The sequence below is a fragment of the Mandrillus leucophaeus genome, unplaced genomic scaffold (assembly GCF_000951045.1).
Source record: "Mandrillus leucophaeus isolate KB7577 unplaced genomic scaffold, Mleu.le_1.0 Scaffold38, whole genome shotgun sequence".
NCBI lineage: Eukaryota > Metazoa > Chordata > Mammalia > Primates > Cercopithecidae > Mandrillus > Mandrillus leucophaeus.
In genome coordinates, this window is record NW_012104031.1 from 4,229,913 (window position 1) to 4,242,176 (window position 12,264).

General features: G+C 50.9%; 1 protein-coding gene across 2 annotated transcripts in view; it reads right to left on the reverse strand.

Annotated features, from left to right (window-relative positions):
* LGR6 (leucine-rich repeat containing G protein-coupled receptor 6) overlaps window positions 1–12,264 on the reverse strand; it is a 122,559-nt gene that overhangs the window by 72,342 nt on the left and 37,953 nt on the right. For both annotated transcript variants that reach the window (XM_011990526.1, XM_011990527.1), the window contains exon 4: window positions 9,687–9,758. In XM_011990526.1, the coding sequence (XP_011845916.1) occupies window positions 9,687–9,758 (72 nt within the window). The remainder of the gene's footprint in view (window positions 1–9,686; window positions 9,759–12,264) is intronic.

The window sequence follows — 12,264 nt, forward strand, 5'->3', positions numbered from 1 at the left end:
GAAGGCCCCAGCACCATAGCCAGAGAGGGCCAGTAGGAAGGCTGAGGAGCCCCACAAGTCTGAGCTGAGGTGCCCCCGGTGGGGCCGAGGCCCCGCACTGCTCCTGGGTGGCCCAACTTGGGCCAACTCTGTCCCAGACCGGCATTTACGGCTGAAAGAATCACCCCTGATCCCCTGGCCCAGCCCACCACGAACACTCTCCTAGCATCTCTCAGGAGCCAAATTACCCATGTTCAGACGCTTGTGGGCTGCAGGGGGCTGCCCGCCTGCCCACCCACCCACCTCAGAGCAGCCTCTGCCCCAAACACATGTGGTAATCAACTCCCGGAACCTTGGGAAGATCCAAATACAGTAGCATATAATCACGGAGCCCAAAATAGCCATGCCAGGGAGGCCATCTGCCACCTCGTGCATCCCTGGGGACCCCTTGGCTGGGCCCTACAGCACAGCTGGGCCTTAGGGCCCTCTGGCTGGCAGGCAGGATGGGTGGTGCCAACAGGGTTCACAAGATCACCTGCACAGCTTGCAGGCAGATTTTGGAGGGGGCTTTTCCACAGCAGACTGGGCATCTTTAAGATGAGGCCTTAGATCAGAGCACCCCAGACCTCGGCCTTGTTGCCCTTGTTGCTCCCTTCTCCATCCAGCTCTGGGCCTCACTTGGCCAGATGCCCCCATGGTGGGCACAGCCGGCTCAGGGCTACTGCCCACTCTAATCCTCCTGTTTTCTTTTTCCTGACTCTAGCCTCAGCTTCTCACCCCCAAGTGCTCTCTCACAGGGTCCAGGCCCACTTTCCCTCCTCCCCTTGTAGTGGGTGAAATGGAGGACCCAGAAGATATACAACTCCCAGAATCTGTAAATGGGACCTTATTTAGAAAAGGGGCCCTTGCAAATGTATTAAGGATCTTGGGGTGAGATGGTCAGGATGATCCAGGTAGACCCTAAATCCAATGATAAGTATCCTTATCAGAGACCACAGAGAGACACAAAGAGAAAGAGGAGAAGGCCACATGAAGGCAGATGGCAGAGACTGGAGTGATGCAGCCACAAGAACACCAGCAGCCGCTGGAAGCTGGAAAAGGCAAAGAAGGACGCACCCCTAGTGCCCTCAGAGGTACCGCAGCCCTGCTGACACCTTGATTTAGAACTTCTGGCCTCAGAACAATGAATGAATGCATTTCAATTGTTTTAAGCCACCCAGTTTTTGATGTTTTGTTAAGGCAGCCCTGGCATACCAATACCACATTCTTTTCTTCTATAACAATGGTCCTTAATTTTCAGTGTGTGTCAGAATCACCTGGAGAGCTTGTTAAGATACAGGTGGCTAGGTCAGGCATGGTGGTTCAAGCCTGTAATCCCAGCACTTTGGGAGGCCAAGGCAGGCAGATCACGAGGTCAGGAGTTTGAGACCAGCCTGGCCAGCATGGTGAAACCCCATCTCTATTAAAAATACAAAAAAATTAGCTGGGCATGGTGGCACGCGCCTGTAGTCCCAGCTACTTGGGAGGCTGAGGCAGGATAATTGCTTGAACCCGGCAGGTAGAGGTTGCAGTGAGCCGAGATCGTACCACTGCACTCCAGCCTGGGCGACAAAGCAAGAGTCTTGTCTCAAAAAAAAAAAAAAAGACTTTTTTTTTATTCTCATCATTAGTCCTTTATCCAAGGACAATTTCCTTGTCACTGCCCGCCCCCACCACCAACCCCATGATGTCTTCCTCCTTTCCTTGGTGCTCAAGAGATCCAAAAAAAATGACTCCTTGAGAAAAATCCCCAATTTCATGCACAACAGGCTCCTTCTCTTGGAATCACCCAGGCCTCCCACTTGGGCCCTCTTGGAGATTTGCTTCCAGGAGGCCGTGAGTGGTAAGGTCAGTCATGGTTGGGCTCTTCTCCCGACACCACAAAAGCCTCCTTAGCTCCATCCCAGCTTTATCTCTAACCCACTGGGGAATCTCAGGAAAGTCACCTCCTGCTCTACACCTCCCCTGCAGGTCTGTCTGTAAAATGGGGCGATAACTGCATTGCCACTCCTCACAAGGGAAGACAGAAGAGCCATTTCTGGTGAAAAGCTCCTAGAAATGTCTTAATGCTGTTCATAAGAAGATGGTTATTAGGCATGACCAGCCTCAGGCGCTCTCTTGTGGACTCTTTGGGGGTGCTGATCAAGGCCAAGGGTCTCAGGGCTCAATGCTGATACTACAGTGTTCACATCCCCTACCTCCCCAGGCAGCCAGAACCATTCCCTCAACCCAGGCTCCCCTTAACTCTAGAATACCTAGGGTAATGACAGAAATAGGGCAATCCAGGAGCCCCAGGCATGCCCCAGCAGAGCTCACAACCCAAGGTCAGCTCTGAGAGCAGGTGCCCTGGAAATACCATGCTTCCCGAGCCCCACTGATGGGCAACTTCCCAAGGCTTGTCATCTCATTCAGCCCGCCTCAGAATTGCTTGAGAGGCAGCCCAGCACCACAGTCAAATGCATGGACTCTGGGCCAGGCTGCCTGACTTTTGACCCTGGCTCTGCTCTAAGTCACTTTATGGCTCTGTGCCTCAGTTTACTCCTCTATAAAATGGGGATGATAAGATATCCAGCAGTAGCCATCCCAGAGAAGTACTGTGAGGATTAAGTGAGAAAATAAATGCAATGGCTTGCACATGGAAAGTGCCATGTAAGTGTTGGTGATTGTTGTTCGCCTGCCCTTGGGCTTTAGTCTGGGGGTACCATAGCCCTTTGGAGGGCGATCAGAGGCAAGAGATGAGGGAGGCCTGCTCAGAGGTCCCTTGCTTTTGGTTCTCTCTGGGAACACTGCCAATCCCTCCTAAGAACTCCAGCACTGGACAAAATGGTTCAGCCATTTTCTCCTGAAGCAGCTCAGGTCTTTCCTCCTCATCTCAACTCACAGCATTCCCAGGAGACTGGAAGGGTTCAAAAAAGATACTTTCCATTGCACAGTAAGGGAAACTGAGACCCAGAGAGAGCAAGCGCCCAGTAAGCATAAACAATTCAAGAGCAGAGCCAGTAACCCCATTAGGAAGTTCCTGTACCTCTATGCGTGACATTCACTTGGGACACCTGTCTGCCAATTATCCCACTGGACGCTCTCCTTTTAGAGATAGAGAACCTTGGGCTCAGAGAGAGGAAGTGACTTGCCATGGCCTCGTAGCTAGTTAGTGATAGAGCTAGGACTTGAACCCAAGTCTCTGGATCCTAAAGATTATAGCTTTAGGAGATGCATTAAAGGATAGGGGTTAAGAACCTGGTACTTTGGAGGTGGAGCTAAACTAAGTTCCAGCTCTGTTACATCCTAGCTGTGTGACCTCAGGCAAGTTGCTTAACTTCTCTGGGTTTTTGTTGCCTCTTCTATAAAATGGGAATAACAGACACTATTTACAGGGCTTTGGGGATTAAATGAGATATATGAATGTGCTTAGCATATTGAAATGTGCGAAGAGGGAGCCACTCCTCCTTCCCATGTCACCTGAGCCCAGCTGCCTTCCTTGGCCCACAAGCACACCAGCACATCATTTATCCACCCTGGCTTCTCCACCTGTTTCCTGTCAGCAGGCAACCAATTTGTTTTGGATTGGCTGGCCTGGGCTGAGAGGGTTGGGATAGTTCTGCCTTGGGTTTCAGTTTGGAGTCTGATACTGCTCTTGATGCATTTCCCCGGCTCTAGACAATGTTTGCTAGTTTCATGGGGCTGTCCTTCGCAATTATGCATTTCCCCCCTAGAGTATCCAGGCTTGGGCTGTTTGGCTGTTTTCTCCCATTTATTCTTGCCACTGTGCTTTTCCAACTCTTCTCCTGGGACCAGCCCGCTGGAGTTCCCCAGGACCCAGACCAGCGCAGCCCCCACTTCTTCTGCTTTGCCATGTTGTCTCCCCCTTGCCCTGCCTCACCCCCACCCAGTTTCTATTTTCCCCCAGGCTCTGCTGGCTTCCCGCGGTTTCTCTTGGCCTTGGCTCAAGCCTGGCATGACATGTCTGGCATGGCCATTCTCCCCCCTCCCACACTGGTCAGGGAGGAAGCAAGTGTATCCAAGGAGGAAGGTATTGTGGAGCTGGGTGCTGCCTGCTCAGGTGCCAAGCCAAACAGTTTGTGCACCACATACAGCTGGGTCCCTGGGCCTAGAATGCCTGACTGGCCCCTGTTCCCTAGCCCTAGCCCCACTCCTCACTCACACAAACCTACCTCTTACTGTGCCCCCATCTGGTTCTAGCTGGTAGAAAGGGGACCACAGGACTGAACCTTCCCTGAGGCTCCAGGAATGTCCAAAAGAGTTTGCTTAGGTCCCTAAGTGGGCTTGGTCTGATCTGGGAACACATCACCCTAGAAGGGGCACGGTCAGGGGGTGCCCCTGATCCGTTGACTTCCAACAGGAAAGACATTTCCATTTGCTGGTACTCCTTGGGAAGCAGGGAGGTTCACCTAATGAGAGCCATCAAAAGGTAGCTTCTCTTGTAGCCTTTGGAGTTCAACAACTGGGTATAGGCCTGCCATGCCCACTCACCAGCTCTGACTTTGGAAGAGGCCCTGAACTTGTCTGCCTCTATTTCTTCATCTGATAACAGAGATGACAATTATTACAGAGGGGTTTCTGTGAGGAATAAATCAGATAATATATGTAGAACTTCTCATATAGTTTTAGGGGAGCTTTAGTCCGGCCTTGGACATTAGTCTGGGGGCACAACAGTCCCTTGGAGGAAGGTCAGAGGTATGGAATGATGGATCCCTGCTGGCACACAGGGAAGTCCAAAAAACTGTCATTTTTTTCCACTGTCTCCTTTCAGCCTAGCCACCTGGGCCTGCTTTTACTGTCACTAAGACGGAAGGACCTGAATAAGGTAGAGGAGCACCTTACTGTGGGGCCTGAGGCGGTCTCTCCTGAATCTCCCAATTTCCAAACACTTAGAACATAACATCTACATAAAGAATCTTTGAGCTAGATTACGGACCTCCCCTCTTCCCACCAACACACACACTGATGTCCTGCAGGTCAACTGACCAACTTTCCAGGTTCTCTAGGATACTTGGTCATCCTGCCTGCAAGCACCACAAACTCAACATGTCCCGGAGGGGCCTCAGCACATCCCGTTTCCCTGCACCCTCCCCAGAGCACTCACCTTCTGCGGTTCATTCATTCTTTCACATCTTTTTTTTTTTTTTTTCCTGAGACAGAGTCTTGCTCTGTTGCCCAGGCTGGAATGCAGTGGCACAATCTCGCCAGAGACTGATCCACCTGCCTCAGTCTCTCAAAGAGCACGCCTCTCACAGGCGTGAGCCACTGCGCCCAGCCTACACGTTCTTAATAAGCTCTTACCACGTGCCAGACTCTTGCTGATGGTACACCCTGATGTCAAAGCCCAAGAACTGGGTGTCAGTTGAACTTCTCCTCTCCCTCAGCTCCCACATCCAGTCAGCATTATTACTACTAATGATCATTGTAGAAGTAGCAACAAAAGGTGCTGTTCTAATTCTTTTATGTATATTAAATGATTTCGTTCTATCCTGTTGAGATACATAGATACTATTATCGCTTCCATTTTACCGATGAAGAAATGGAAACGCAGAGGGTAAGTAGTCTGCCCAGGGTGTTATAGGCAGTAAGTGAGTAAGTGAAGGAGCTGAGAAGTGAACCCAAACAATCCGACTCCAGAGTCTCACTGGAATGACTTCTAGATATTTCTAGTTTGTCCACTTCTCCTTTCACCACTGCCCCTGTCTGTCTTTCCCTTGGCCACTACATGCTGCCTTGGTTTAGGAGCCTCTTCACTGACTTCCCCACCTTCAGACTGCCCCCTATAACTGCTGCCAAGGTAACTTTTCAAAGACACAAACCCTATCACCACCTTGCTTTCCTGCTAAAAGTCCTCCCATGGCTCCCCGCTGTCTTAAGAATAAAGTCCAGGCTGGGCACGGTGGCTCATGCCTGTAATCCCAGCACTTTGGGAAGCTGAGGCAGGTGGATCACGAGGTCAGGAGATCGAGACCATCCTGGCTAACATGGTGAAACCCCGTCTCTACTAAAAATACAATCAAATTAGCCAGGCATGGTGGCGGGCGCCTGTAGTCTCAGCTACTCCGGAGGCTGAGGCAGGGGAATGGCGTGAACCCGGGAGGCGGAGCTTGCAGTGAGCCGAGATCAAGCCACTGCACTCCAGTCTGGGCAACAGAGCGAGCCTGCGTCTCTAAATAGAATAGAATAGAATAGAATAGAATAGAATAGAATAGAATAGAATAGAATAGAATAGAATAGAATAGAATAGAAGTCCAAATCCTTAGCAAGGTCCTGCCTACTTTTCAGGTAAGACCACTTCTAACTCCAGATCTTTCCCCACTACTGCCCTTCCCACCAGTCGCCCAACACACACACACACACACACACACACACACACACACAGAGTTCAGCCAGCCAGACTCACTTCCTTCCAAATTCTCTAGAATTTACTTGTTTCTGAAAGATTCTCCCCGGGGCCTGAAAGCTTGAAGGGATGAGTAACTCCTCCCTTCTCAGGCCCAGTCGCAAGGCGCACGGCTACTTGCGCCAGCAGCGTGCACCAGCAATATAGCAGAAGCAGGAAAAGAGGCGGCCGGATGACACTTACCCCGAAGATCGAGAAAGAGGCCATCCAGGTACCATGTCGCAGTTACGTCAGACTGAGACACCTCCTGTTTACAGGAGACTATAAACTCCCTGCCCCATCCTCACTTGAGGCTGACGCCATTTTAGGCCTCAGCCCATCTGCCCTCAGGCCTGGTTAAAACAGTATGTTGCTCCACACCACCTCGTGTTATCTGTTGGCAAGCTCTCGGTATTCCAACCGATACAAGAACCTTTCAGGATCTTTCTTAACTTTGTGCCTTTGCAGCGTGTGCTGTTCCCTCTGTCTGTAACGGCATTCCCCGCCTCTTCACCTGATTCATACTAATCTTTCAATGCTCAACTCTGGTTCTGGCACCTCAAAAAATTTTGTTAAAAGAAATGGAGCTGGGCGCCGTAATCGCAGCACTTTGGGAGGCCGAGGCAGGCGAATCACGAGGTCAGGAGTTTGAGACCAGCCTGGCCAATATGGTGAAACCCCATCTCTACTAAAAATACAAAAATTAGCCAGGCATGGTGGTGCGCGCCTGTAGTCCCAGCTACTTGGGAGGCTGAGGCAGAAGAATCGCTTGAACCCAGGAGGTGGAGGTTGCAGTGAGCTGAGATTGCAGTGAGTCTGGGCGACAAGAGCGAAAACTCCGTCTTGAAGGAAAAAAAGAAAAAAAGGATCAGGCTGGGCACAGTGGCTTACTCCTGTAATCCCAGAACTGTGGGTGGGGAGACCAAGATAGGTGGATTGCTTGGGCTAAGGAATTCGAGACCATCCTGGACAATATGGCAAAACCAAAACCCTGTCTCTACAAAAAAATACAAAAATTAGTTGGGTGTGGTAGTGCACGCCTGTAGTCCCAGCTACTCCGGAGGCTAAGGTGGGAGGGTGGCTTGAGCCTAGGAGGTGGAGATTGCAGTGAGTTGAGATCAGGCCACTGCACTCCAGCCTGGGTGACAGAGCCAGACCCTTTCTCAAAACAAACAAACAAACAAACAAACGGAGGATCAATGACTGGTTAGGTGAACAATCTCACAATAACATCATCATACGTTATAGCTGTATGAAGTCTTTTTTTTTTTTTGCAAATCCCCCTCACATTGACTTTACATTTGATCTTCCCAACACCCTATGAGGCAGGGAAGATAATTATCCCCCACTTGAAGATGGAGAAACTGAGGTGCAGAGAGGCAAATGAAACAGTAGTCAAGATCAGAGCCAGGACTTGAAGCCACATTTTTTGTCACACAGGCCAGTGCTCTTCTTGCAGGATTGCCAAAAGCAAAATCTACTCATCTGCCTTATAACTGGGGGAGTGGGGGACTTGACCTCTATCCCCTGCCCTGTTATGCCCAGGCAAAGGAGAATAATGGGGCTGAAAGTGGAAGCTAATGGTCTGGTTCTCCCAGCCACAAGGGCTGCCCACTTCTCAGAAAGTGTAGGGAAAATTGTCTGCATTGCCCAAAAGCTCCATGTCTAGTCTGAAAGCAAGACCTTTAGAAGCCCCAAGAACTCAGAATATGTGATTCACGATTTAAAAAAAAAAAAAAAAAAAGTAAACTTAATTAACAACCTTAAAAGTGTGAAGAAGTCCAATGAAAGTCTAATTTTTTTCCCTATGAAATCCTCTTGAGACTGTGGATGAAATGTCAAATTCTTCTCACTCCTCCTCCCTTATTTTTGGATGTCCCTGCTGTGCCGGTGCCCTAGGCAAATGTTTAGTCTGCCCTGCGGGTGGGGAGCAAGCACAGGCTTGCCTGGCCTCTGGTCTTCCGACATTGGCTTCTAGGGGCACACTGGTTTGCCTGGCCCTGTCCAGGGGTGAGGCTGGATGGGAGAGGAGAGGGCTGGGGCCAGACGCCCAGCACTCATTGGGAAGTGGGGGTGGAAGCTGAGAGAGTGCGAGGAGGCAGGTTCTGCCACTGGGCTGATTGATTGAGCAGCTGAGGATTGCCAGAGACCATACACAGAGGCAGAAAGGTAGAGGGAACCCAGGGAAGGAGTAGGAGAGGAAAGCCCTCACCACAGGTGGGTGTGGCACAGCTGCTAGCCAGGACCCCCACAGCTGGCCCTCTGCATAAGGTGGAATGAGGCCTAAATATCAGACATGGGAAGGAAAGTCATCTTTTCCCACCTCATTTCTCCTTTCACCCAAGGAGAAGTCAGAAGTTGTCTGACTTCCACATCCACAGACTGAACAGCGTCAAAGGCTGAGAATATGAGAGGCCTTTGTCCGGACACACTGCATGCCCACTATAACTCAGTTTCCCCCACTAGCTAACTGCTGTGCCCCAATCCTGCCCCCCAACTTTGACTTCTCCCAAAATATCTGTTCACTTTCCCATCGGATGAAGTTGTACCTGATAATTAAGTTAGGTTCATCAAGCATGTATGAGGCACCTACTGTGTTCCAGGCCTTGGGCTGTGCACTATGTGGATGAAGCCCAGCGGCTCCCACTGGGCTGGGTTACATCACCCTGGAGCACCTGCTCCCGCTTCCACCCTCAGGCTGGGTCTGGCTTCCACCCTCAGGCTGGGTCTGGCTTCCACGATGCCCCTGCTGGACAAGAAGGGAACTACAGGGCTCCTTGGCGAGAGGGATCTATTATGGGTGGCCTGTGAGTCCCTGAGGGCAGTCCCACCCCCAAGTAGAGAAAATGAGTATCTGAGCCTAGCTTCCTTCCCACCCACAACAGAGCCCGGGGCAAGAGCAGGCTAGGTAGAGGAGACAGCCCTTTCCTGATGCTTATTTTGGGCAACAGTCTCCACCCCTAACCCCAGGCTCCAATGGCAGAACGCCAGTCGCCCCAGGACCGCTGCCCTGGTGGCCTCACCTAGGGAGGTCCCATTCCCACAGTCCCCCAGTGGGGCCTGGGAGCCCTCCTTTCCTGAAATACGCATAGGAGTGTACACATCCACACACTGATGGCAACAGAAAACCCTGGAGAAACCAAAGCCAGGAGTGGCGTGCTGTCTGGAACGTGGTCTGGAAGAGGGGGGCCTGCAGAGGAAAGGGAAAGCTGAGGCAGGGGGCCCTGGGCTGTGACTCAGGCCCCAGGAAGCTGGTGACTCCCAGACCGGCCCTCTAATGACTCACAGCGACTGCAGGCTCGGCAGCTCCCACAGTGCCTCTGCGGGGATTCCTCCCAGCTGGTTGTTCTGAAGCATCCTACGGGGAAAGAGAAAGGGCTTTAAGGACCCACATGGCATGCAGAACTGGGTTGGGGGTGCTGACTCCTCCCTTGAACCCCCAGCCCCAAGCCAGACCTCTCCTTCCCACTCCAGCCTCAGAGCCCCAGAGAGAGTCTGCTCCAGCAGACTTGTTAGTGCAGATTCAGAGGCTGCTGAGGTCCCCTGGGGGGTTGTACATGGGGCAGAGAGGCCCAGTGTCCAGGGAGAGCATCTCAGAAGGGACCCTAGGATGAGGCAGGGGTGAAGAAGACCATGGAGAGGAAGGAGAGAAGGCGTTCTGAAGTCAGAGTACTTGGGATTCTGTTAAAGTTTGGTCAGTAAGGATGTGGGAAAATGTAGGTTGTCAGTTTCCCTGTCTATTCATCTGAAAGGCTAAAGGTTTCTTTGTGGAAGGGGAGGATGTGGATGAGGGTAAGGCTGCCCTTAGGGTGTCAGGGCCCCGGGCAGATATAGTTTTTTGAGCCTTTGTCTATAGGAACAATTCAAAGTACCCCAGATGAGTGTATCTGCACTATTCTCATGGCCCAGTCTCACCTAATCCCTCAAAGAAGTGCTGTGCCAGCCAGTGAAAATGATCTGCTCACTAGCTGCCCTGTGGGAACCAGGACCCAAGCCCCAAAACCCCACAATGACCCTCCAGGCCTTTATATCCAGAAATGAGAAGGAGAGCACACAGCGAGTTCATGGAAGAGCTGGGGAAGCAGGAAAGGAGAAAGCTGCTGACTGCCCTGGGCACAGTGAGTAAGCCCTACCCTAGGAGACTCAGCCACCCCTTTATGGTGTATCCATCCATCTTTCAGAGGGGGAACCTTGGTCCACAATTGTTCAGGTAATTCCACACTTCAGGAAGAGTAGCCCATTTTCTGGTCCTTCAGTTTAATAATAGCAATGGCTAATGTGCCAGGTCCTGGTCTTAGGACTTGTATTAATTCAAAATTACCCTTGTTATAACTCCAACAGATAGGAATTATTATCATCCTCATGCTGAGGGTGCATACAACTGATAAGTGACAGAGCTGGGCTTTGAACCCAGAGGGTTTGGGTCCAGAGTCTAGACACTTAACCGTTACACCACAGCATCTATCATAGTGGTGATATACAGCAACAGCTAGAAAATGCTGAACAGTAAGATGATGAGCCTGAGTCGTTATCCACGCCTCCTATGTGATGTCCTGGTTAGAGTCACATGTCATCTCTCTTAAACTCCTCTTACGGGTATGTGAAAATCTCAAATATGAACCCAATCTCAGCATCACAAGAACAAAAGAATGCTGAGCTCACTGTGGGAATGGGTGGGGATAGGAGGAGCCCTTCATAGAGGCAAGGTTACAGAAGGGACAACAAAGAACAAAGACAGACTTTGGGGACCCCTGAGATTGGGTTCCTCCTTGCCACCCCAAAGGGTGGGGAAGGGGCAAGGGCCACACAGGGGAAGGGCCTGGCTGCAGGAAGAGGCAGAGCCCAGGGCTGTGAGCAGCTGGAGGGATCAGCCCCTTTCCATGCAAACTCTGTGTTCCTGAAGGTCTGCTGGCCTCCAGTGGCCCCTTCAATCCAGCCTCCACCAAGTGCCAGAGGGGCCTTTCCAGTTACAGAGTGTTGCTTCAGGGTTGGAATTCAAACCTGTGTCTCTTGGGCTTCCTTAAAGTATAGTTGTCACAGGTGAAGACTCTGAAGTCAGACAGCCCTGATCCACATCCTAACTATCAGCTGTGTGATAGTGTGCAAGCTACTTAAGCACAATGGGCCTTAGTTTTCTCATCTATAAGTTGGGGATGATACTGACCTCATGCACTGATTGTGTGGATCAAATAAAATCACCCCTGTAAAGCACTCAATGGCAGTGTCTCACACAGAGGACAAGTTCAATAGCACATTCACTGATACTATCAATTATCATGATTAGTATCTGGTCTCAGTGTTACCACTTACTGCATGACTTGAGTAAGTCACTTCCTCTCCACTCTCTGGACCTTGATTCCTTCATCTTTCAAAGGAATAGGCTGCCAGAAGGTGCATAAAGCCTCACTCAGTGGTGACATCCCATCCAGGACATCTCCTGCCCTCTGCCCTGCTTAGTGTTTCTACCCTCCCAGCCATCCTGACTTCTTTCATCTAAAGGATGGGCCTTCACTTCCCATCTCAGGGGCCTACCTTGATTCTCATGCAGAAGCCTGAGGGTGCTTGGAGCAAGAATACAAGAGAAATGATGGCTGAGAAAGCAGGGGGTCATAGGCTGCTCATGCTTCTTCACAGGCCCCACTCCTCCAGGGGCCCAGGAGGCTACATCTGGTCACTGCACAGGTGAGCCTGAGCTCCAAGAGGCCCCTCAATGCATCTCTACCTACATCACCTCCTAAGATTCCTCCATCCTTTCCTTTGTCAAATCCCAGAGAGAGATCTAGAAAGAGCTTTAAGGTTTCTGAATTGTACCTCCTACCAATGCAGACACTGCAACATCTTCTCAGGGCACTTAATTTTCCTTC